At 43.0% G+C, this 24100-nt stretch overlaps 1 protein-coding gene across 3 annotated transcripts in view; it reads right to left on the reverse strand.

Moving 5' to 3' along the window:
* The window catches only part of MAP3K3 (mitogen-activated protein kinase kinase kinase 3), a 53282-nt gene that overhangs the window by 16504 nt on the left and 12678 nt on the right, over window positions 1-24100 (reverse strand). For all 3 annotated transcript variants that reach the window (XM_042857148.2, XM_042857149.2, XM_005309625.5), the window contains 8 exons: window positions 21355-21395; window positions 14099-14198; window positions 12228-12341; window positions 7020-7140; window positions 2810-2943; window positions 1804-1877; window positions 559-626; window positions 178-270 (listed from right to left, as the gene is read on the reverse strand). In XM_042857148.2, the coding sequence (XP_042713082.1) occupies window positions 178-270; window positions 559-626; window positions 1804-1877; window positions 2810-2943; window positions 7020-7140; window positions 12228-12341; window positions 14099-14198; window positions 21355-21395 (745 nt within the window). The remainder of the gene's footprint in view (window positions 1-177; window positions 271-558; window positions 627-1803; window positions 1878-2809; window positions 2944-7019; window positions 7141-12227; window positions 12342-14098; window positions 14199-21354; window positions 21396-24100) is intronic.

Genomic DNA, 24100 nt, shown 5'->3' on the forward strand with positions numbered 1-24100 from the left:
CCAACTGTGCACACAAGGGAGCTGTGTGTGGTGAGGCTCTCCAAATAGAGGAGTTACATTTGTGCCCTAGTTGTTAAGTTTCCCACAGCCACTCAAAGGTGCTGGCTCACCTCTGGAGCTGCTGCCTCCTTCCCCTCCAATTTCAACCCAAGAGGCGAAGGGCTGCAACATACTCACCGTCACTGTAATCTTTGTGTTGCATGGAGACATGGTAGCGCCGAGGGTACGTCCCCCCTTTCCCTGCTTTGTCATATATTTGATTCTCACGATCTGGTAACGGGTAAGAAGGAGCAGAGAGAGAGACTCCTTATGCAATGTAAACAAGTTCTAATGGCAGCACATTCCACAATCAGCAGGCTTCATAGGAAAAGGCAGTAAATTCTAGAGAACTTTTCAATGAAAAGCTATGATGTATCCAGCAAACAAAGGCGGGATAACCACCAAAAAACAGAAAATATAAGGAGTGAGACTAATACCGGCACATAACAAATTAGCTACACTAAAGTCAGAACCTGTATTACCTATAATGGATGTTTTTTATACTAGGTGCTGATATACCTGAGAATTCCTGTCTGTTGTCGGGGTAGCTTTGTGCTCTGGACATCCGTGATTTCCGAAAAGAAGGGCTATTTAAAAAAAGATCACAAGCCATTTCAGAAGATATTTACAGCAGTGGACACTGCAAGTTAATTCAGCTCCAGATGGGTAAGTGCAGATCTCAAACCTCTGGCCCAGAAGCAACAGAAAGCCAAGATGCTACACAGCAATACAATTGATGCGGCAGTAATTTATTTCCTGCTTTTATGCTATGAAAGTTAAAAGTTAAAACCCGGCTAAACCCAAGTTAGCTAGGTTCAATCTCCCCTGCCATCAGCCCTGCTGGTCCAGCTTGTGCGCCTAGACTGTTTGCTCTCTGGGACAGAAAGTCTGTTACTGGTTTGACAGTTTCCCCTACTATACAGGTCAACATACACTTCTCTCTATATATGACCAAAAGCAGCCACCTTGCCAAAGTATGAACATGGTTAACAGCATCTTTTGAGTCTCTCTCCTGCTCCTCCCCAACACATGGAATTCTGTGACCATGCTGAAGCAGTGGCGGAAACCTTTCTCAAAGTCTCCCAAGAGGTTAAGGTGGGTGGTTACACAAATCTAGTCTTGGCAACAAAACCAGGCTTCTCACATCCATTTCTCCTAAATAGGTTTAGATGGAGTGAGGCTTACCCACCTTTCAGATTCCCTAATAAGATTTCTTTCTTACCCTTCCTAGATCCTGGCCAACCCCTGCAAGGAGCAGCCAAGTGCCCCTATTGCCAGCAGGGGGGAATTTAGCAACATGCAGAAAGGGGAAGGAAGTTGAACTCCTCCAGGAGGAGGGAGAGAAATCCCTCATTTCCCCTTTAGAATAAATGCGACATTTTATAAACCACACGGATCTAGTGTAATGATATGTCGCATAACATCCCAATATTTGTGTGTTTTTAAAAGTAGTGTCTTGTCAAATTTCAGTACCCTGAAGCCAGATGTTCTCCGACAGTCTAACCCCACACAATCTGCATACACTGAAAGGCTGTATTTTAAACAAACAAGCTATTTAAGCCCCATTTGATTCATTTATTTTATTTTCTGGCAAAACCATAACCTTAAAATGCAGTCAGTTCTCTCTAGGAAGTATATTGGGAAATTATGTAGGACTATGATCCTATTGTCTAAGTAAAATGATTTAAAGTGCAAAATAAACTGACCTTTACACAACCTCATCACAATTTGATCACATAAGAGGTCTTATCAGTCGGTCTGTACCTGTCTGCTGATCTGTCCAAGGACTGACAACTTCCTGATATGGAATTTTCAGCACTGCTTAGAGGGTCCAACATCTGTAAAACAAGGTAATAAAACTGCAATAGTAAGCCAAGTTGATGTTGCCACATAAAATGCTGCATAGAAGGATGCAGCGGTCACCATTGCTCATCCAGAGTGAGTGACTGGGGTAAGTCCAGAAAGAGAGGGGAACTATTTAGAAAGTACACCCCATCTTTCACCCCCCCAGAGGACTTGTTGGGATTATGGTTGCAGCAGTTTGGAGCCACCATGTTATTTTAGATAATGGAGAGCCCTGACATGTACGATATGGTTAGAAGAAAGAACAGGAGTACTTGTGGCACCTTAGAGACTAACAAATTTATTAGAGCATTAGCTTTCGTGGGCTAATGCCCACTTCTTCAGATGCATAATGATATGGTTAGAGTCATACAGTCTGTGTTTGTATATTTAAGGAAGGAAATATACATCATACTGGAGACCAGTCGGCCTTCACAATGTATAGAGCTGTCCCACCCCCCCCCCAGCCTTGCCAAGGTGAGTGCCACCTCCCAGCTCCCATCTGGGGCCCCATTTGACTCCAGCACCAGCAGAGATTCTGTTCCCTAACCGACATCTACACTCACAAGATGCACTGTGGTCCCGCTTCCTGGTGTGAGAGAGTCTCTGCAGTCTCTGCTCAGACAGGAAAAGATCACAGAGCCAGGGGTGGTGACCCTGGGCATGTGTGTCAAGGGTACACAGAGGAGCTCACTGATAGGTGGTGAGCCTGCACAGGTTATGCCTAGGGATTGCTCCTGGCAGTGTAGCAAAGGGTTTCAAGGGCTGCACTGGAGTGGTACATACACAACAGCAGAGTTTAACTGAACAAGCAGGCAGCAGCTGTTTGCTGGTGAATATTCTAGGATGAACGCAGGCACAGGAAAGACTGCCAGCAGTGTTGGTGCTTACTGGATTTATTCCCCACCACCCACACGTTTATACTCACACACTGTTCACTGGTCTCTGGGATGAACTCGCCTTCACTGTTTATGCTGGTGTAAGACCCCTGGCGAGCAATTCGCTGTTGCCTCTCTGGAACATACCCCGGGGGAGGTGAACTTCGGCCTGTGTTCTGAGAACCTGGACCACAGACACAGAGGGAGGTTTATTATCCAGATGCTTAATGAAGAGATTGTGTGCATGTACATAAAGACAAGAAAGTCAGGAACAGTCTGAATTCTGGAGCACTCAAACATTCACGATGAGGAGAACAATTCTGGAGCTATCGTAACAGGTATGTGCAGAGACTGAGCTCATAGGTGCTACTTAATACAATGGCTGCATTGCTGGCAAGTGAAGAATTCAACAAACAAAAGGACTGCTGTTTAAAATCCCATGCAAGAGTCACCTGTGAAGCCCCTGAGCCTCAACAGACCATAGCTATCTATCCTGCCCTCTTCTCTCATGACACTCCAGGTGCTGCCTCCACTATCTCAGTGCTGGAAGGAGCGTGAAGAGAACTCAAAGGCAGAGGGCCTTCTTGCTACCCTGACCACATAATGGAAGCACTATCCCCTTGCTGCCTGATCAGCTTCTGCCTACACAAAATGCTCCTGTCAGGACAGCCATTATTAATGACTACGTGCAAAATACAGCACCATTTAGTTTTAGCAGCAGCATCCCCGACGCCTAACGAGCATCACGTGCGCTAGCCATCCCAACATTTAGTGTTTCATTAAATATACATTACAGGAGACCTGAAGCAGTGCTGGGTTGCATTAGTAAGCACACCCAGCAATCTCCTCCTTGCCACCTGAGATCAGTACTGCATAAATAGCTTGAAGACTGCACTGCAAAGACTAATGCTTTAGTCTCAACCAACCTGAATGAGTCAATGACTAGAGGACAGGAGAACGATTTCTAGGGAAAAATTAAGAACTTAGGGCACTGTGGTACTTACTGTAAGAGGTTTCTGGTCAAGCATCTGCTTGACTAGAGTGTGTGTGTGTGAGCGCAGAGAGTGCGCTGTTTACTGAGGGTAGCCTAATCCTCAACATTCTTCTTTCTGTGCTTCTTAGGCCTGGTCCACACTAACCCCCCACTTTGGACTAAGGTACGCAAATTCAGCTACGTTATTAACGTAGCTGAATTCGAAGTACCTTAGTTTGAACTTACCGCGGGTCCAGACACGGCAGGCAGGCTCCCCCGTCGATGCCGCGTACTCCTCTCGCCAAGCTGGAGTACCGGCATCAACGGCGAGCACTTCCGGGATCAATCCCAGAAGATTGATTGCCTGCCGGCAAACCAGGAAGTAAGTGTAGATGTACCCTCAGAGTGCTTCAGAAAGGAAGGGATAAGGATACGGACACTTCACGGGGGGGAAGGATGGGGCTGGACAGGCCAAGCTAGGGTAAGATCCTGATTACCAGAAGGGCTAGGCTAAGCACTTACAGCTCCCCCTGACTCAAGCTGTGAGTGCTCAGGACCTTGAGAAAAAATATCTGGACCAAGGTGACTTGCCCAAGGTGACAGTGACTCAGCAGCAGAACTGGGAAGGTGAGAACTCCCAGACGTGTGCGCTTATATGATGCTGTCTTTAACCTATGCAATATGCCCAGCTGCTGCAATAGGCACATGAAAACTGGCAAGTGCCTTCCTAATGACAATATTTCATACAGCTATTACTAACCTCCCCACCCCCCAGTTTATTACACTTGTGATAGTAAGCTGAAATCAGGGCAACGTACATACTGAGAGATAACTTGGAATGTATCGGGCATCCAAACATGTGAAACAATTTACATCTGCTTTTTAAAAAATGACTGCCTGATTTTCCAAGAAAGCCTGCAGAGGTCACCTGACACTGGCAACCAATCAGAACCAAGATAAACAGGAGAGCATGCTGTATAGCTGGGCGGAGTCAGGAGAGCACACTTTCACTTTTTCTGATACAATGCCATGGCTTGATGAAGGGAGCCCAAGTCCCACTGGCTTCAGGCCAGCCGCTATTGTGGAAAGGTCACCATCACTGGGCAGGAAAAGGAAGTAGGTTCTAAATCAATGTATATCAAAGGAAGTGAGTGGAAAAAAAAACATGTGCTGCCAGACAGCACTTACCATTTTCAGTTTTGTTTTTTGTTTTTATAAAACTTATCTTTACTTCAGAAACCTCAATTGCATAGCAGGCAGACTGCCTGCTTTATATGATGGGTATCCACACAGGTGTATTCTGCACATCCAAACCATCACAGCAGAACACTGCTCTGTATTAGCCTCCCATCTACATCTGGCATAAAAGCAGAGCTTGAAATCCTCCAGGAAACTGGGTTACATTCCTCACCCCAAATTAAAAAGGGGGTGGGGGGAGGAGGGGAGAAAGAGCAGCCACCTTCCAGAGATCTAGACTGCTCTATAGCCTAGAGTACAACCATATCAGTGACAGGAATGGAGGCTTCTCAAGGTTTATTTTTGGGCTACAAATGAGGTGCCTGCTTGCCACCTAATTTGTCCCCCGGCTTGCCAAGGCTGAGTAAGTCTGCTGTAAAAAGTGATATTTGTGCATTTGCTAACAAGTCTGCTGCTGTCAAAAGTGATATTAACAAACGAACAAATATCACTTTTCACAGACCCAGACTTACTAGCTAGCAATTCTATTAAAAACAAACAAACGAAAAAAGCAAAAGGAACAACAACAAAAAGACAAGAACATGCAAAACACCTTATTTATGTTTCTATTCTGTTTAGGTTCAGTAAAGAATAGACAACTGTACATTGTTATTGAGTCTGCAAAAAAAACCCTACATAAATAAATTACAATGATTTGGACAGGTATATGTGCATATTAATTAGCTTTAGGAAAAACAAATAAAGTTTTTCAGAAAAATTGTCATACCGGCCACCAGCAAGAGTTGGTGGCCGCACTTTTGGAGGCCACCAAAAAATTTGTTTTGAGAACCCCTGAAAGGTATACTTGGTCCTGCCTCAGTACTGTGTGACGGACTAAAATGACCTCAAGGTTGCTTCTAGCCCTACATTTTTATGATTCTATAATTACACATCAAGATTTCACATACAAAAGAAGCTTATTTATAAGTCACATTTGTGGATAGCATTTCTGTCCAAACAGCTTTCAAGGGGTGTCTCAGAGTCTGTTTTTTTCCTTTTTCACATTAAAAGTTTACAGCCTCTAATAATAGTAACAGCTCTTAGCACTTCTTACCCACAGATCGCAAAAATACTTTACAATTATGCAAGGGAACATTACAGATAAGCAGCTCCAACTAGTCAAAGCCATTGCAAGCAGGGGTCAAGGATAAATTTATGCATTTATGGTAGCTTTAAGTCAACAAATTAAATAGGGCACTATAATTTGCCTTAATGAATGCGTGTACAGCTAAGGACCTGGCACAGCAAAAGCTTCCTCGGAAGTACTGAGCACCCAGAACTTCCAATGAAATGAATGGGAGCTGATAATCAGCAGCACACAAGAATTAGGTTTTCATTATGGAAGTGACCTTCAGTGCTCTCTTGTGGCTGCCCTATTGCTGAATGAAATGCAACTGCTTTGGAACTCGTTACTGAAAAGTGCATGTCTGCTACAGTCAGCAGCCCTGAAACGATCTTTCAACTGGAGCATGAATTAATTAGAATAGCGGCTGTGAATAAGCTTGAGAAATGAAAGGCAGGTACATTTTCTTATTATTCTGAATGGGGCAGGCCCCAGCTACCTCCTGTATTCACCCTTTGTTTGATCATCTGATACTAACCACTATCCGAGATATCAGAATATGCAGGACTCTGGGCTGATCTGCTATGGCAACTCCTATATTCCTAGTAAAGCTTTAATCAGGGTGGCTGATGGATGCCAGAACCCAAGATTTAATTCATTGTAGTTTCCTGGACTTAAATGCCAGTCTAAATAAAAAAGTTTAATGGACTAAATATGGCCTTTCCAAACCTCTAACCTCAATGAATTTCTGGAACATCCCACTTAGTAACTCTTTAGCTGTTCAACAGATTACATCAATATTCCTTACTATTCTATCACAAACGTATAAAGGGCTTTTGGTAAGGAATTATTTTGTCCTAGGAATATTCCTACAATCAGTCAATAGATTTCTCAGAACTGTCTCCTCTGACACCATGAACACTAATGCCCAATGGATACACATGGCTAAGAATACGAAGATGGCTGGGAAGTGGTGAGAAATACTCACTGACAGACAGGAGCCTACTTCTGGGCTCTGGTGGCTGGTAGGCTGTGTTCACATCCCCCATAGATTGGGAAGTTTTGATCCTGACTTGTTTTGGCAGCCCCGAATGTGGTGAAGAACTAGTCTGTTGGGAGAGAAGAGAAAGCAGAAATTGAGCAGCCCGGACACATTTTCAGAAATATGAATTTTACTGCTAACAAGAAGGTGCATGAATGACAGCCCTGAAGACTGAAGTCCTTTTCATGCAGAGAACAGGAACAATACAGGTAGCAGCAGGGCAAGCTTCCCGATTACAGGATGAAACAGGTGGAGAAGGTTCTGACCACTAGATAACAATCTGGAATGGAACCCAAGGCTCACCATTCCTTTGATGTCAGCAGGAATCTGAAACCCACTGGCAAAATGTATGTTGATCTAGTTCTGGTTGATGAGCTTGGTGTGGGGGTGGCTGGGTGGCGTTTAGTGGGCTGTGATATACAGGTGAGACTGGATGACCTGGAGATCCCTTAAACTAGGTTTTGTCCTCCTCTAGTAACTACAGAGGATGACAACCTACTACTGTTATCAGTTACTCCAACAACTCAAGTGCCAGAGACCGAGTTATGGATTTAAAGGTTCCAATCCCGTTGACAAGCCATGTGGGCGTCAATGTGGTTCCACATGATGGAATTTGTTTTTTCTGTTTTTTAACAAGCTAGGAAATTGCAAACAATCTACATTAAAATTACATAGTCAAACACACAAGTTAGGAAATCTCAGAATTAAGAATGTCTGGGCAACCTTAATCCAGCCCCCCTGCACGTATGAACTATGATAGTCTTTAATTACATGATCATATTTCCTCAGGATCTCTAAGTGAGTCAAGGAATAGAGGGAGTAACTATTCAATATTTTGTTTTATTCTCATTGTTGAGTGGTGTCACTCCAAGCCTTATTAAAGCACACTATTCAGATGCTGTTCCGAGGGCAGAATTTTAATTTCCTTGTGGTCTTTTCTATGGTGCTTATCACTATAGTATCTGAGTGCTTCAAAAATATCTTATTTTCACATCACCAATGTGAAGTTGGAGGGTTATTCATGTTTTATAAATGGGAAAGCAAGGCACAGAAAAATTAAGGTCAAAATTGTTCACTAATTTTGGGTGCTCATTTTGAGACACCTAGGACCTGATTTTTCAGCGTATTTAGCATTACATAGTAATTTACATGTCTATTGCCTTCGGTTGCAGCTGAGTACGATCAGTACTTCTGGTGATTAGATCCCAGAGTCCGAAGCTGGGCATCCAGAAAATGAGAACACAATGAAAGTGACCACCTAGGAGAAGTCGGGTTAAAATGCCTTGCTTAGCATCATACAGGAATTTTTCTGGAGAGGCAGGGAATGAATCCAGTTCTCCAAGGTAACGTTCAACTTTCTTAAACCCGAGACCATTCTTTCTCTTCCTGCAATCCCCTGCCTCATATAAACCTTCCAAATTCTGCAACAAATGAGGAAGGGGTCCTACGAACAACCTTCTATCCTCTGAATGAAGCAGGGATCCCGTGGAAAAAAACAGTATGTGACCATGTAATTAAAGACTGTTTCGTACTGCATATGCACAAGGGAGCTGAACTACATTTTCACAGGCAACCTTTTGAGTGCTTCATTTTACATTAGAAGACTATGAATGTTGCAGTGTGTAACTGGTATATAAAATCTGACGATATCACTATACAAAATCAAAGTCCCTAAGCCAATGGCTTATTGGGCTGACAAAGTTAAGGCATGTCTGTTTCACAGCCAATGGTACACAAGGGGTGATGAGGCCGACATCACATCTGACCACCTTTGACTACCCTCACCCAACAGATCACATCCCCTTCACCCAGCTGCAAAATGGGTAAGTCAGTGTGAGACTGGAACCCACGACCTTCAGGATTGTAGTCAAGTGCCTTAACTACCCAACCACTGCACCTTATATTACGATACACAGCATGCAAAATATTAAAAAGTAATGGCTTGATTTTAAGGAGAAAGAAAAGAAAGAGGGAACTAAGCTTACCCCCAAATCAGTTTTTTTCAGATCCTAAGGTGGTGCAGCTGAACAGAGCCTCACAGGGTCTGAAGGACATATGCAGGAGAACTGAGGTGATATAGAGCCCTGCTAGACACCATGAATAGGATTTCCAAAGGCACTCAGTGTTGGCGTAACTCTGCTCTCATTGAAATAATGGTAAAACACATTATTTCAATGGGAGCAGAGTGAGGCCAATCCCACCATGCATCTACCCAGCTATTAAAGGAACATGGAGAGCACTGTCTTTGGGGGCAGAAGGGGTAACAAGAGTGAAGGGCATGGATGAATCTTCAACAGGAACAGACAGCCCTACTAAGAATGCCATCAACACACCTGACTGTAGTTAGATACAGACACAAAGCCAGTTCTCTCAGATCTTGTGAAGGTGTTTTCTATGGAAGGGAGGCTAAAGCAGTAAACAGATGCTAGTTGTGGTTGCAGTTAAGCTAACGCTGATGGTGTAATCCACTGTCCTCTGACTGCTTCATAAAGGTGCCTAAGCAACTAGAGATAAATTACCAGCATTAATTCTTCCAGTGACAAAGGGAGGCTCTGTATTTTAATGAAGGGTTTTGGGATATTGTTCATCGAACCCGGTAGATAAGGATCTAGTCTTCAGCCTACCACAGGATTCTCTCAGACAGATGTTTACAACAAATTGGGTAGATGCCTTTTATTTAAATGCCCAACAGCTCTCCTCTTCACCCTGCCCCTTCCTGCGGCTGACCAGAGACTGCAAATCACTAATCGCTGGCAACATACAAGTCAAATTCTCTCAGACATTGCCTTCCCACCTATAGCTGCAGCAGCAGCTGAGATCGGTTAGGCCAGCCTTACTAACTCTGCAGGACATTTTCTGTTGAGAGCCCTCACCTGTAGGGCTGGATTCCCTGGTGGCACACCAAAGCCAGAGCTTGGTGAACAGCAGGGTACAATGAAAGACTAGTTAAGTTCAGTTTTTTTTTCCACCAAGGCACAACACTTTTGAGGTAGGGATTGGAGTGGGGGCCTTGTCTCAAGTTCTCTTTATCTCTCAATTTTTTTTATTTGAGTTTTTTTCTATGGACCAGATCCTCGGCTATTCTATATTGATGCAACTCCACTGAAGTCAATGGTGTTACCCCAAAATCCAATGGGATCTAGCCCTACTACTCAATCTTCTCTACAAGCTCAGGTGATTGGCTATAGCAGTTCCTACTATCAGCATCTGTACTGGTAGAAAGGATCAAAGGCAGAGTTTCTTTTTAAAAGGATAAGGTGCATAGCTGCCCTGGCAAGAGGTACAATATTAAATGAATATAAGTACTGTCGTAAACTCTCACCAGTAAAGTCACAGCTAGTGCAGTAAAACTAGATTAGTTTTACACACATATTTGTGCCAAAGTCACTGCATCACCTTTCCATCCCCAAAAAAGAAAAGAGCCCAACCAAAACAAAATCTGCATCCTGTACTTCAGGAAAAAATGCTTCCCGCTGCCTCGCTCAGATGAGATCATGCAGCCAAGAAGCCTCCTTCAGGCTCATGGGCTTTTGCTTTATCACATGCAGGGCTCTCTTGTCAAGCAGCTTGGAGCTGAAGAGGAAGTCAGAGGAGAGGGGAAGTAGTGGCACTTGCTGAAGCCCTTGCTGTGCAACAATTTGCTTCTGCTTCCAGCAGAAGAGGAAAAAACAACTAATAGAGGACATCATCACAGCACTGACTAATGGTTGGTGAGCGGAGGAGAATTCATTCTTTACTGCAGGTAGTCACTGGTGGCTTGTGTAAAGTTTGGATAATCTCTTACACCTATTAGTAGCCTGAAAACATTCAAGTTAATGGAAGGCAGTAAAAACATGATCGTTTCTTCTCCAATACCAAAAATGTAAGGCTCTCTTTTACAGGCTAGTTCCTGATTGCACAGTGGTGGTGTTAAACCATATCTGAAGGTCATTGTACTTTTATCTAACATGGACGGTGATGTTTGAGAGATGCTGAAGTACCTTTAAGTCCTTAAATCTGACCTCTCCAAGAATTACAGGTGTGCTGAGCACTCATCCTTATGGAGAAGTCCTACAGAATTTAATAGAAATGAACTTTCAGGATTTGATAGCAGCTACATTTAGATTAACTTTTTGTGCAGCTCCATGTACCATTCTCTGCACGTTATTAGCTATTTGCATTTAACCATAAACTTTAGCTTTAAAAAAGTTGTGTGGATCTTATGCTGGTGGACATAATTCACTAGGGCAGTTGACTCACTGTGTCCTCCGTTTTCCTATAGCAGCAAGCAGCACAAGTCTCTGTCCTGCCAGTATGGCTTAGCCCTAACATGGAGCGCTTTGGGGGAAAACTCTCCCGATGGAACCCGGGTTTTCATGGTGTCTCAGTGCAAAGCACAGCAAGTTTCTGATGTGGAAGCTGGAACTGAGACCCTTCAAGCTCATCTCATACCGGCAGAAGTAAACATCCATCAGATGGGAGCAGCTTCCTGCTGAATTAGGCTGGATTCAAACTAGCGACCTACAAGCTGAAAGGCTCTGTAGCTCATGAGGCATCCACTCCCCCAAGAAGTGCTAATATTATACCTTCAAAAATAAGGCTTGCTTTCTGAAATGGTGAGGTAAAATCAAGCTTTGACCTTGAAGAGTTTACAAGGGAAGGGCCTTCTGCTCTCTGGGCACACAGGCAAAGTGTCCCATATGTTGCACTCAGTTTCCTCCAAACACTCTACTAGCAAGTGCCCCACCTTGTTCTTATAGGGGCACCGCCTACTCTAATCAAAATACTGTCAAAAACCCAGCCAAACAAATATTAAGTTATAAAATTCACACAGTATGTGCTATCTAATCAAAATCAAAAATCAACTCTATGAACCAAATCCACTAAGATGACCTGTTCTAGTTTACCAGGGGATGCTTCTGAGGTTCTATTTATACTAATTTTACTCTTAAAAGTCTGCTGAACCAGGAAAAAAATTAAGCCAATACTTACTAGTAAAGTCCAAGCAAAGAGGTTATTTGAATGTGGAGCATAGCAGTCTTACTACTTTATATTGCTTCTCTTACTGGAGTACCACTGCAGTGCAAGGCTCTTTAACTAGGGGACATAAGGATCTCAAGGTGAAAAATCTCAAGCATTTCACTTAGTTGCAGTGTCACAAAATTGGTTACTTACATGGTTTCTGTCCTGGGACAGCAGTAATATTCTAAGGCTTTTCACATTTGAGCTTCGGTCCAAGATATCTACTGCTTTATCCAGGTCATCTTGATTTTTCAAGGGAATAGATAACTGCAAAATGTAAAACAAGAAAAACGTAATTAACAGAGCCATTAAACATAACACACGCATTGTCCAGTCAGGCGTTTAAACAACCACTGGAAGATGAAGAGTACAAGATAGGATAACGAAGCATTTAGAATCTCTGTTTGGACTCCCATGAAAACTCTTCATGATGCCTTCGTTTTCCCTGGGACATTCCTCCCACCCCTCTCCCCAATACTGGCTGACCTCAAGGAAGATTCCCCATGAGAGCGAGCTGCAAAAAGGCTGAGATTTCTACTTGAATTTGCTCTGTGGATCAAAAAAAACCCACCAAAAAAACCCCAAGGTCTGAGCGAGATTCCTCACTCCACGATGCAGCAGCAGTGTCACAAGGGATACTTGTGAATCCGGGAATAAGGGGGCAGGTGGAAAGTGGACCTCAGGTAATAAGCTAATGCAGGGAGGAGGAACAACACTGTTTTTAGCCAGGTTAGACAGAACTGAGCTCCTGTGGGAGATGATAAAAATGAGAATATGCACCTTGCTACAAAGCTAGGAGGTTAAATGCAGAGGCTCTATGCAGTTTAACTCAGGAGTACCTCACTAGGAGGGGAAATGACAGGCAGACAACTGGGGAAGTTCTGGAATGTACTCCACATGCATTTCCTTTATACATACAGAACCATCAAAATAGTAACTGCAACCACCTCCTCTCTGGCATCCCCAGTGCCCTCGTCAGCCCCCTTCCATACATCTAAAATCTGGCCAATAAATTATCTTCACCTGATAAGATCTACCTCCCTGGATCCTCACTGCCCAAACTTCTTGTCCTTGCCTCCAAGACCTTACACCGCTCCATCCCAGCCTACATCTCTGATACCAACTCTACCAGGTTGCTCTGTCATGCCCCATTTGTCATCTCCTCTCACTACTGTCCTTTCCCACAGTGCCCCCCTTTGTGGCATATTCTCCACCATCCTTCCTGCATTTAACTCCATCTACAGTGTACGTATGATAAAAGGGAAAGTGAATGGCTCAGAGGAGAGATGCTACAGTTTGAGATGCAAGAAATGAATCAAGCTAACAAAAAACCCCTTATTCTTTCCTCTCTAGTGCATCTTGTCTACTGTTTCTATCAGATTGTAAACTCTTTGGGGACAGAGATTGTCTTCACAGGGTGTCTTGAACTGCACCAAACATATTGGTGCTAATAAGCAATCATCATGCCCCGAATATTTACAGAACATTGCACTTTCCTATTTATAAAGCACAGCAACTTTGCCACAAGGAAGGTGCTGGAGAACTATTTGACTTCAAGAATGTCAGTTCATACGCCAGTACTGACGATCCACTTATTCCTGTTAATTTTTGTGGCATTGTGCTGGTAAGGAACAGATTTAAAAAAAAAAAATCCCATCCTTTAGGGTGCAGTACGGAAAAGGAAAAAAGGGGAGGGCAGTGACATGTTCCGAGATGGGGGAGACAATTTCAACAGGACCAGCATTTGGAATGGATAGCACAATGGTCACATGACTCCAAATTCCCTGTTTCCCCTGAAACCCGCATCCCCTCCAAAAAACATGTATAGGAGAAAGAAAGATGTCAATGTTTCCAAAGCAAACAGTTAGAAATCAGTGTGATTTTTGCTAATAGTGCCATTTTCCCCCCAGAGCTAACTTGTGCAGTAACTGCTAATTTCAGATGAAATTTGGGAAGTTAAATTTAAACTCAGTCTCTAGAGAAGCCCCTGTGTACTTTTCACACTGCTTGAAAAGTGTCTGTACCTCATTGTTCATGTAGTGGAGATCCAGTGGTTGGCCAAAGGCTGTTTTCACTTTCTGCTGTACATCTTCATATCGCACGGGTCGGACAAATGGAATAATTCTGGAGGGCGAAAAAAACAGTCGCTAATTGTCCAAACGGAAAAGATTCACCGGCTAACTGATGTGGTCAGAACCGAGTGAACAATTCAAAAACATTAATTCATTCAAATGTTGCACTTTTCAGTCACAAATTATTCTTAACTGAGTGATTTTCTCAAATTTGTTAGTTGAATTTCATTTAATTGTTTTTGCAAGGGATTCTTGGCTCATAGCTTGCTTGCAAGCGATTCATTCAGAGTACATATTACAAGTTAGAGCTGTTTGACAGGACACAGTATGTTTCTATTCCCTGATTAGATAAATATGTAACTTGTACTGGTGAAGTATCTCCCTCTACAGGCTGATTCCACGTAAGAAGATGAGTCTACTAAAGCTGCCAGCTAAATGAGTCATCTCCTTAGCTCAAGAAGTAGAGACTCACATTTGGTTCTGAAGGTCACAAGTTCAAGTCCTGCTAGAGGCCAAGATTGATGCTAAAAGTGAAATGACTGTCTGGTGCAAATACTCTAGTTTATGAATTTAAGACCTACTTCCTGATAATATTTTCCAATATTTGCTTAAAATTAGCCATTTCCACAAACATTCCCACAAGTTAACTTGTTCCCTAGAAGTGTTTTCTTGCCTCTAACAGAGAAGGGCACAAGCACACTTGATTCAAGTGAAAAACCCAGATTCACAGAAATTGCTTTGCAGTGTTCACCCTGCTTTGGCCATCCTTGAGTATCCAAGTCCCAAGATCTTGAATTGCAGCACCAGCAACTGCTGTGCAGTCTTTGCTGCTGCTATTCCAACGCTTGCAATACTCAAAGTTTTTGTCAATTAATATAGCTGGACTTAACTGAGGCTGGACAATGTTAACCATTCTTATTAGTATTGTTGTAGTGCCTAGGAGCCCTTATCATGGACCAGGATGCCATTGTGCTAGGAGCTGTATAGAAAGAACAAAACGTTTGCCGTTTTGTCCTAAACAAGCCTGATACTTCAAAGCTTAAAGGTGGCCAACCACACTGGACAGGAAGGACACCCCTCATTTCACTGTGTCAAATATTACACAACTGGCCAGGTACATGGTGGGATTTTGTTCAGTTACCTCTGAACTGGCATGGGAAGTTTCATACTCCTATGTTCCAAATAAAATACTATAAAAGATATGACAGACTCATACTCCACGCATTGAAAACACCCTCTCAAATCTCCCAAGAGCCAATATAAACAAACATTTAAAAGGAGCACCACCAACACTTTCCTTGTGTACCTATAGGTAACATGCCTCTGGACTCATATCAACATGGACATTAAGAGGCCAGTACCAAACTAGCTTTTGCCTGTCAGTAACCTACACAAATGACAAGGCACGCCAGCACCTGCTCTATCCCAGGTGCTGGCGTGCCTTCCTCCTGCTAGGAGCCTGGTCTTCTCCCCTTGAGCTCCAATCAACTACTGAACTCTACTCTACCCTGCAGCCCGTCTTATATGAGCCTGCTGGCCGTGATTGGCTACTCCTCTCAGCCCCTTTCTAATTGGCTGCCTCCGCCACAGCCTCTCTAGGGCTGTTTTTAACCCCTATTCTGCCAGTGAGGGACAGACGCCCCATCACAATGGGTATTCATCAAAATATAGCCATTCCTGGAAAACTGAATCTGCTTAGTTTCCCCTAAATACAACCCTCTTGCCATACCGAGATCCTAGTTACAACATTCAGTCATTTCCCCCTCAGTCTCAACTGAAAAGGAATTTTAAAACCAAAGCCAAAAGCAATCCAAAACCGTCAATGGTGTGGCTATTTGTGGGGGACTCTGCGTGACACTGTTGCATAGTCATGCTTCCAAGGACCGCAATACAGCTTTCCTTGTTGAGTATTTATTATTGTTTCACTTGCTTTGAATAGGAACTAGAAAGGTTTCAGGCAGCAAAGTAATAGGTAACTTCAGTGCTGATTCTTAAAACTGTTTACTTTGTTTGAATGTTCTTGCTGCTGAAAGTTGTCAAGTACTCAGCAAGTCGTATATCCCGACAACACTACATTAGGGGACTATTTTTCCTCTATCCAGTGGAAGGATCAGTGTTGTGAAGCTCTGTGCTACATCAACACTAAACAACTGTGCCTGTAAAGTGAAGGCCTAAAGAACAGCTCTCTCAGCTACCTTGAAACATTTAACCCCTTCACTGGCACTCTCGGGACATTCATGTGTCAACAGAACATCAACCCATTTGAATGCAATGTCAGGACACATCAGGAAAATGCGTTTCCCAGACATAACTTAAGAGTCACTCAGCACAAGAAGGGTTAAAGACACACCTGCGGTGGGGAAGGAACTGGAGAGCTCAACTGGCAAGAATACAAATTAACCAGCCCTCTGGTAACAGCTCTCTACCCAACCAGTCCATGGAGAATCCATCAGGGATCCCGGATCCCCAGCAGCCTGCCCTCTCCATTCCACACGGACCAGGCCGTATGTTTGCCCTTGCCTCTCCAACATGGTCTGCTTCTGGGCCTTGCTACCCCTCCCACCAGACTCCTATTCCCTTTCCTTCCATTCACTCTCCACACTCCTTTGTTTCCCCAAACCAGTGGTTCTCAACCTATTTACCATTGTGGGCCGCATCCAATACTACCTGTCCGGCCCTGAGGATGTCAGCTGATCAGCTATGTGCTGATGGGGCACAAGTGGCCTATGGGCCGCAGATTGAGAACCACTGCCCCAAACCCACTAGGGTCCTCCTCCATAAACAAACATAGAACTAAAGCCAGGCCCTTAGCTTATACGTTGAACCCCTTCCCCCTACCCTTTGTTTAGATGGTTTGCTCTTAGGTGCAGGGACTCTTGTATGTGTCTGGACAGCACCCAGCACGTTCTGAGAGTTACTCTAATCCAAAGCTGATGGCTGCTCCAGCTTCCTGCTGCTACATGAAGCAAGGTAGTGTAGCTCCAAGTAGATGGAAGTCCACATCACAACCACCACAACTATTAGCACTAATTGGCAACCCTGCTGTCAGCCTTCAAGGGAAAGTACTGACTAGGCCACTCAGGCCCTGTCCTATCCCTAGAGGCAATCCCTTCAGATGAGGGTAGAGATATGTTGCTTGGTTTGGAAGCTCCAGCTTGCACTGTGTGTGCTTTCTCGCCCTATGATACTGGTCTCCAACACTGTCAATCCAGCAGATTTCACCACTACTAGATACCCTTTCAGTATATAGAGGTTTTGTTTTAATAATTCCTAACTTCAGTCTGCTTCCTCAGCCCCTTGCTACTAGACCTACAACATTCAGCTATTTAGAAATAGCCCTTGTTAAAAAAGGCAGCCCACAATAACATTTTCTGCATATTACCAAGAAACCAATCCATGAAATTATAGTACTTTGGCACTGGGCAAATATAACTTGGCTCCCAGCTGCAGTGAAGCCCCTTATAAAGGCTTCTATTCTACACACACTGCACGAAAAACACACAAGATTTGTGGCACCCGAAAACAGCTCTATTAGAGGAGCGCACGGTTTTTAAACTAACACAAAATCATGGAGTTCAGGGTTTAAGGAGTCCATTCCTGCCTGACCACCTTAAATATTTGTGGTTAGATCTGGCAGCTTCTCTGAAACGAAACACACACACTTACATTCTCAGTGCAAGCCTGCTGTCTGTAACTGCATGCCACTTTGGGAATGGGGAATTAGGGCAAGCGTAACTGCATAATTAGACTAACACACAATCAAACTTTTCATTTCAATGTTACTTTAAAAAACCCACTTTCTACTTCCCTGAGCTCTGTGCCACCTTAAATACAAGCATTTGGGAAGGAGATGTGAGAGACAATAGCACTGTTGATGAGGTTCCACTTCCGAAGTTACCTTGTCACAACACTGTATATCGCAAAATATTGTGGCATGTCGGACAGTGGCTCTGTTGTACTCCACAGCATTCCTGTGTGACATTCGAAGCCAACTCATGTCAGCGCTCTATTAGGAATGCAGTAGATCATGATTATGACTACTTTTGGATTTTCTCTTGGTGTACCAAAAAGATTAGTGTGTTGTATGCCTGAATTCCTACAGACAGTGAATTTTGTGAGTAATATGATCCAATGGCTTTAAAAAAAAGTTTATGAAACTGACGACTCTTCTCTGTCCTCTTCACTGTCCGTATTGTCAAGGAAATATATGTAGTGTTATGAATTGGGTGAAATCTTGTTCTGAGTTATATTAACCCCCCATTGAGATTGGTAGGTTTAATTTACCCTTCAATTAACATAATTGTAAGCATAAGCCACGCGTAAGACAAAAGGTATGTGTAAACGCACCCAGGGGCTTTTGGCGGTGTACTGTTTTGGGTAGGGGTGTGGGAGGAACACAGAAACTGAGGTCAGACAGGAAGACAGACAGACAGCCGGAAGGAGCATGGTGGCTGACCCTGGATGAAACCTGAGAAGAGGTTTTTGGGTCACAGGTGCAGGCTAAAAGAGTGCTCTTGGTCCTGTGAACAAAAGAAGCTGTTTCTTGCTATTTGATTCCTCCTGTGTTCAGAGACACAGGACTTTGCACATTTCTTGTAAATAAACAAGATTGCTCCAAAGAAAACACTAGACTATCAGTTTCTACTTCGAGCAGGAACATCCCCAGGGCCCTGAACTTTGACTAGCTGCTCAGATTGAAAGGGGCAACAGTATTGTCTCTCCTGTAGTCCTAGGACAAAAAAACCCAAACAATTTCAAGATTTATCAATATCTTAAGAACATTAGCACAATGTTCTTAAACTGCAATAACGCTCCTCTCTCTCTCTCTGGAAACAGACACATTTTAAAATGCCTAAGTTGTCTGTGTACAAGGTAATTTATCCCACCAAAACATTCTTGTGCCCCAAGAGAGTAGGGACTGCAGGAGTTCACTACGTTTTAATTGCTGGACGTTATACTGTACACATGGAAATGCCTTAAAGTATTAATTTGGGGATTTTGTAAGTCTTGCAAAATCCAGTATTAGAATAAAAGTTAATGAAAACTTGTCAGTAAAGAGTCTTTCCCCTACAGTGTCTACAACTCTCAAACTGCTATGCAGTGATAATGCAAGGACATCAGAAAGTGACTGGTGGCACCTTAAAGACTAACAGATTTATTTGGGCATAAGCTTTCGTGAGTAAAAACCTCACTTCTTCGGATGCATCCGAAGAAGTGAGGTTTTTACTCACGAAAGCTTATGCCCAAATAAATCTGTTAGTCTTTAAGGTGCCACCAGACTCTTTGTTGTTTTTGTAGATACAGACTAACACGGCTACCCCCTGATACTCATCAGAAAGTGAAGCACTGGAAAAAAATGAAACTGACCAAATTAGTTTCACTATCCTGAGCTAAGTAAAACAAGTAGTAACACAAACAAATGAAAAATAAAGAGACTGCCAACTGGAAGTCACTTCAGGCTAGAATGACTTTTCTTGTTACTATAATTAATATGTAAATTGACTAGAACTAAAAATAGAAAAAAAAAAGCTCTATTTTAAGTTTCTTTTGTGCAATGGACAGTACTTTGGGTATAGCCAATTTCACTGTTTGCCCTGAATAGTCTGTTTCTTTTTGTGAGAATCTTTCATGCAGCAACAGGGAAGAGAAAAAAGTTTTAAAAATAGAAAAATAACTGCACAGCCATAAAATTCAGCAGGGAAACTCCGAACAGGTATGAAACCTGCAACTACTCTAAACAGCTAGCCAATTTTTAAAAAGTTCAAATATATATTTAAAGGATACATCAAATTAAGTTTTTTGTTTTACTATAGTGCAATAATTTTTTTTAAACTTGACATCATAAGAATGATTTTCTAGAGAAAGCAAAAGGGTCCAATAATGTGAGTAATGACATCCCCATGAAACCTAACTTTCTTAATCAGAATCCTGAAGGAGGTTTGAGAGTTCTCCTCCAAAATACTGCTACATACAAAGAACTCAGTCCTCCAACCTTTACTTAAGACATCTTTACAGACTCAAAGGCCCCACTGAAGTTAATGAGACCAACCTACTTACATGAATAAAGGTTGCAAGACCATGACTGAAGAAAGTCACTTATGTGGAATTCCTTTGCTTCTTTATTATTTCCCAAGGCAAGCCACTTCAGCAAAATAAGAGGGCTGGGCGTTACAGACAAGGGTGATGCACGCAATCTCCATTTTCTTTAACAGTGGTTATATAAATCACAGCACATCACAGGGCCCCAATTCAGTTAGGTACTTCAAAACATGTGTAACTAAGGGCATAGTAATCCTATTGGTTTCAGTGGGACTATGCATGTACTTAAGTATCTTACTGAATCAGAGCCTAGGAGAGGAGAGTTCCTCTCCATTTTTAAAGAGGAGTCACTGTACCACCCAGCACAGGCATGCCCAACAGCACGCCAGTGAAGCATTCACCTTAAGATTTTATTAGCAAGTTTTTATGCAGGGTTCACAGATTGAAAAACATGTTTAGAGTTTAATTCAATTATGACCAAAACAAACTAGGAGTGGGTGAATCTAGAATACACACAGACAAGTTCAACTAGGGCAACTGGAACTCTATTTTCACCCATGTCATCTACTGTAGGATTTGCCAATAGTGTGCATCAATGGGTCCCTTTTCTCAGCCAATGATGCCAACACAGAGGCACTCCAAGAGTATTACAGCTGCTCTTCCAAAACGTGGGACATTTGCGACACTGTATCCTGACTTTGGTTTGCAGAGGCAACCATCAACCTAGTGATTTCTAGTTTAAGTTTCCCTCTCCCTCTTTCCCTGAGCTACAAATGTGTGTTGAGGAGCAGAGAGGATATCCATACCTTCTTCCAAAGGTGCCCCTCTGAGCAAGATAAACACTATTGACAGAACCAGAAGGTACTAGGACTGTGGCTGCAAAAAGAGGACCTCAAGGAGGTGAAAGTGGAAAAAAATAGAGAGTTGGGGGAGCACTGAAGAGAGAAAGGGAGAACTCAAGAATCTCAACAGGAACTACCCTTCGCCCAACCTTGGGTAAAGCATTCTCTTTAGGTCAGAGTAAGCCATTTTAGACAGAAACCCACCGTAAGCTCAAAGACATAATGGCATGCACCATGTGGAATTCCTGTGAAGTCCACATCCATTTAGTCTGACTAGGGTACTTTATCAGAAACATTGTATATGAGAACACTGAATGCAAAACTTACCGTCTTTCCCCATTATGTTCAAACTTTATCCTTACATCAGTCTGCCCAAGAGAGAAGAAACAGATTAGTCCATTATCAAATTCTTTGGCATATTTCATAAGATATAACAAAGCATACAATGAGGACCTGTGTGACAAAATATTAATTTGTTCTGTTCTCAACATTTTTAATACGTTGTAATTTTCAACGTCTCCCCTCTTTAGTCCCATAAAAAGCCTTAAGTTTCCAGTACTTAGGCTGTTTCTTATACCATAAGTTCTCACCTATTTGATGTCAAATAATGAAGCCTGGCTTCTACAAGCATTCATCAGAAACCATCAGATTGTCCATCTATTCTGCTCCACAATAGCTGTGGTCATTGAAGAACCATTTTTGTTGACCCCTTCCTCTCAACTCATTCCACCCAAGCAGAAACATTTTTCAACTAGTGTCTTTCTCCCAATATCAGCCCCTGCAGACTAGGAATTTATAAGAAGCATTAATCTTGTAACATCTCAAACTTACTATCTGATTGTTTACGTAAAATGAGATGTGTATCTGGCGCATACAAGCCAGTTAAGATGGATTTGACGCTGTTTTGTAACACCAAAGCAACACAAAGTAGTCAGGAACATATCTGACTCTTAATTTGCAACTGACATATTAGCTTGGTTATCTGGGACAAAGGGTAATTTTAAGTACACCGCTACCTCAATATAACACGACCCGATATAACACGGTAAAGCAGCGCTCCGGGGGAGCGGGGCTGCACACTCCGGTGGATCAAAGCAAGTTCGATAGAACGTGGTTTCACCTATAATGCGGTAAGATTTTTTGGCTCCCGAGGACAGTGTTATATTGAGGTAGAGGTGTATATAGGCAAATTTACCAAGTAAACTTCTAGGACACAAAACTGATATGTGACAGGCATAGTTATCACGTATTCTATTTTTTCCTCTTCTATCAAGATTCACAGGAAGACTGGGCAGATAAGAGGAGGACTTCACAGGTGTAATATGAACAGGCATGTGGGGAAATGACAGGAGAACGAAGCACCATGAGGAGCTAAGGGGAGGATGGGGAAGCAGCATGAGATGGTGACAAAGAATGTGAAAGGGGGGACTGTGGGGAGTGAAGGAGCAGAGAGAGGGAACATCTGTGGCCCCATGCACCAGAAGGTGAGCGTGAGCAAGAGTGCGAGTGCTCGTTTTGTCTAATTACCCACTGATGATGCATGGAGGCCATGGAACTTTTAAAGAGCAGCAACAGACGCAGGAGGCAAGTAACCAAACCATGAGAATTCCTTATATTAGTATAGCATTGCTCTCCTCCGATTCATTTCAAATAACAGAACTGCAGCATACAAATTAGCTGAGAAGAAGAGATCATGATTGGCTGAATTACTTCTCATGGCACTATAGTACTTAGAGTTGGGTGCTACTGAACTGGCCCTGTCTAGAGTCTACAGTTATAATTAGATCTTGAGAGGGAATGTCTACATAGTTATTTTTAGTCTCATAGCACAAGCCCAAGTCAGTTAACTCAGGCTTTGAGACTCGCTGCTGAGGGTTCTTTTGCAATGTAGATGTCCTGTCTGATACCTCATAATAAATGCTATAAAGATGAAGGAGGATTTGCCATTTTATTTATAAAAAGACATTAAATCCCTGCTTTAAGATAAACATAGCCTATATGAGGAAGTCACAACCAATACTTTCATAATTCAAGTAACTTGTATGTCACCATTTAAAGTGTAGAAGGTTTGCCATCCAGGTTATCCAAGGTTTTATTAAAGGGCCCAACGTGGTACCTGTGCACTAAGCTGTAAACTCAGAGGATGCTAGACAGCACAGGGAGTGAAAGTATAGCACATTTAACCACTAGAGAACAAAGTTCCAATTTAGATCACAAAGATAAAAACTAAAAAGGAAAAAAAAATCTGCTCTCATAAGGTATTATCATTTCTCCTGCACAACCCTAAGTGATTAGAGTGGATGAAGCCAGCTGTGAAAGCCTTAAAGACAACAGGCAATCATACATCTAGGAACTTAAAAAAAAAAAGTGGGTAGGAAATGCTCTTTAAGGTAGAGGAAATATCTGGCAGACCCAGTGGTCAAGAAGGCAGCTCAAAGGGACCCATACATTCACTGCCAGTACACAGTATTCCTGAAGAAGTCCTGTAGGTGCATAATTGTTCATGGCAAACGGGCTTCCTGACCAGAGGAACAATGATCTGCAGCCAAAGTAATTTACATATAACTTTCCTAAAGTTTGCTCAGGAATGGGGGGAGTGCAAGGGGTGTGCTCCCCACAATGGTCCTACAAGAGCTGAATTAGGCCAGTTGGGCCCAATCAGCTAATTAGACTGCAAACTGGGGAGCTTTAGGCTGGAGGCAACTAATTAGAGAGAAGCTCACCTGAAAGGGACAAGTGGGGCTTCTACAAGAGACAGGATAGAGGGGGTGGCTAGGAAAGGCTGCAGTCACTCCCTGGGAACAGGGAGGAATGTTTGGAGGTTGCAGAGATGTGCTGCCTAAAGTTACTCTCTGGAGAAGGGAAAGAAGAGACGCAAACTCAGAGGAGTAGAGAGGGCTATAGGAGATATGGAAGCGGCTCAGGGAAAGGCAGCAAGGTGCAGGGAACAGACCTTGGGTGCTGGGTAGAAGATCCCTGAGCTGGAACCCAGAGTAGAGGGTGGGTCCAGGTTCACCTGCCAGCCATTGCGGGAGTGACACTGTAGCAGAAGACTGTCTGAGACTGTTGGAGA

This window comes from Chrysemys picta, chromosome 24, assembly GCF_011386835.1.
Source record: "Chrysemys picta bellii isolate R12L10 chromosome 24, ASM1138683v2, whole genome shotgun sequence".
NCBI lineage: Eukaryota > Metazoa > Chordata > Testudines > Emydidae > Chrysemys > Chrysemys picta.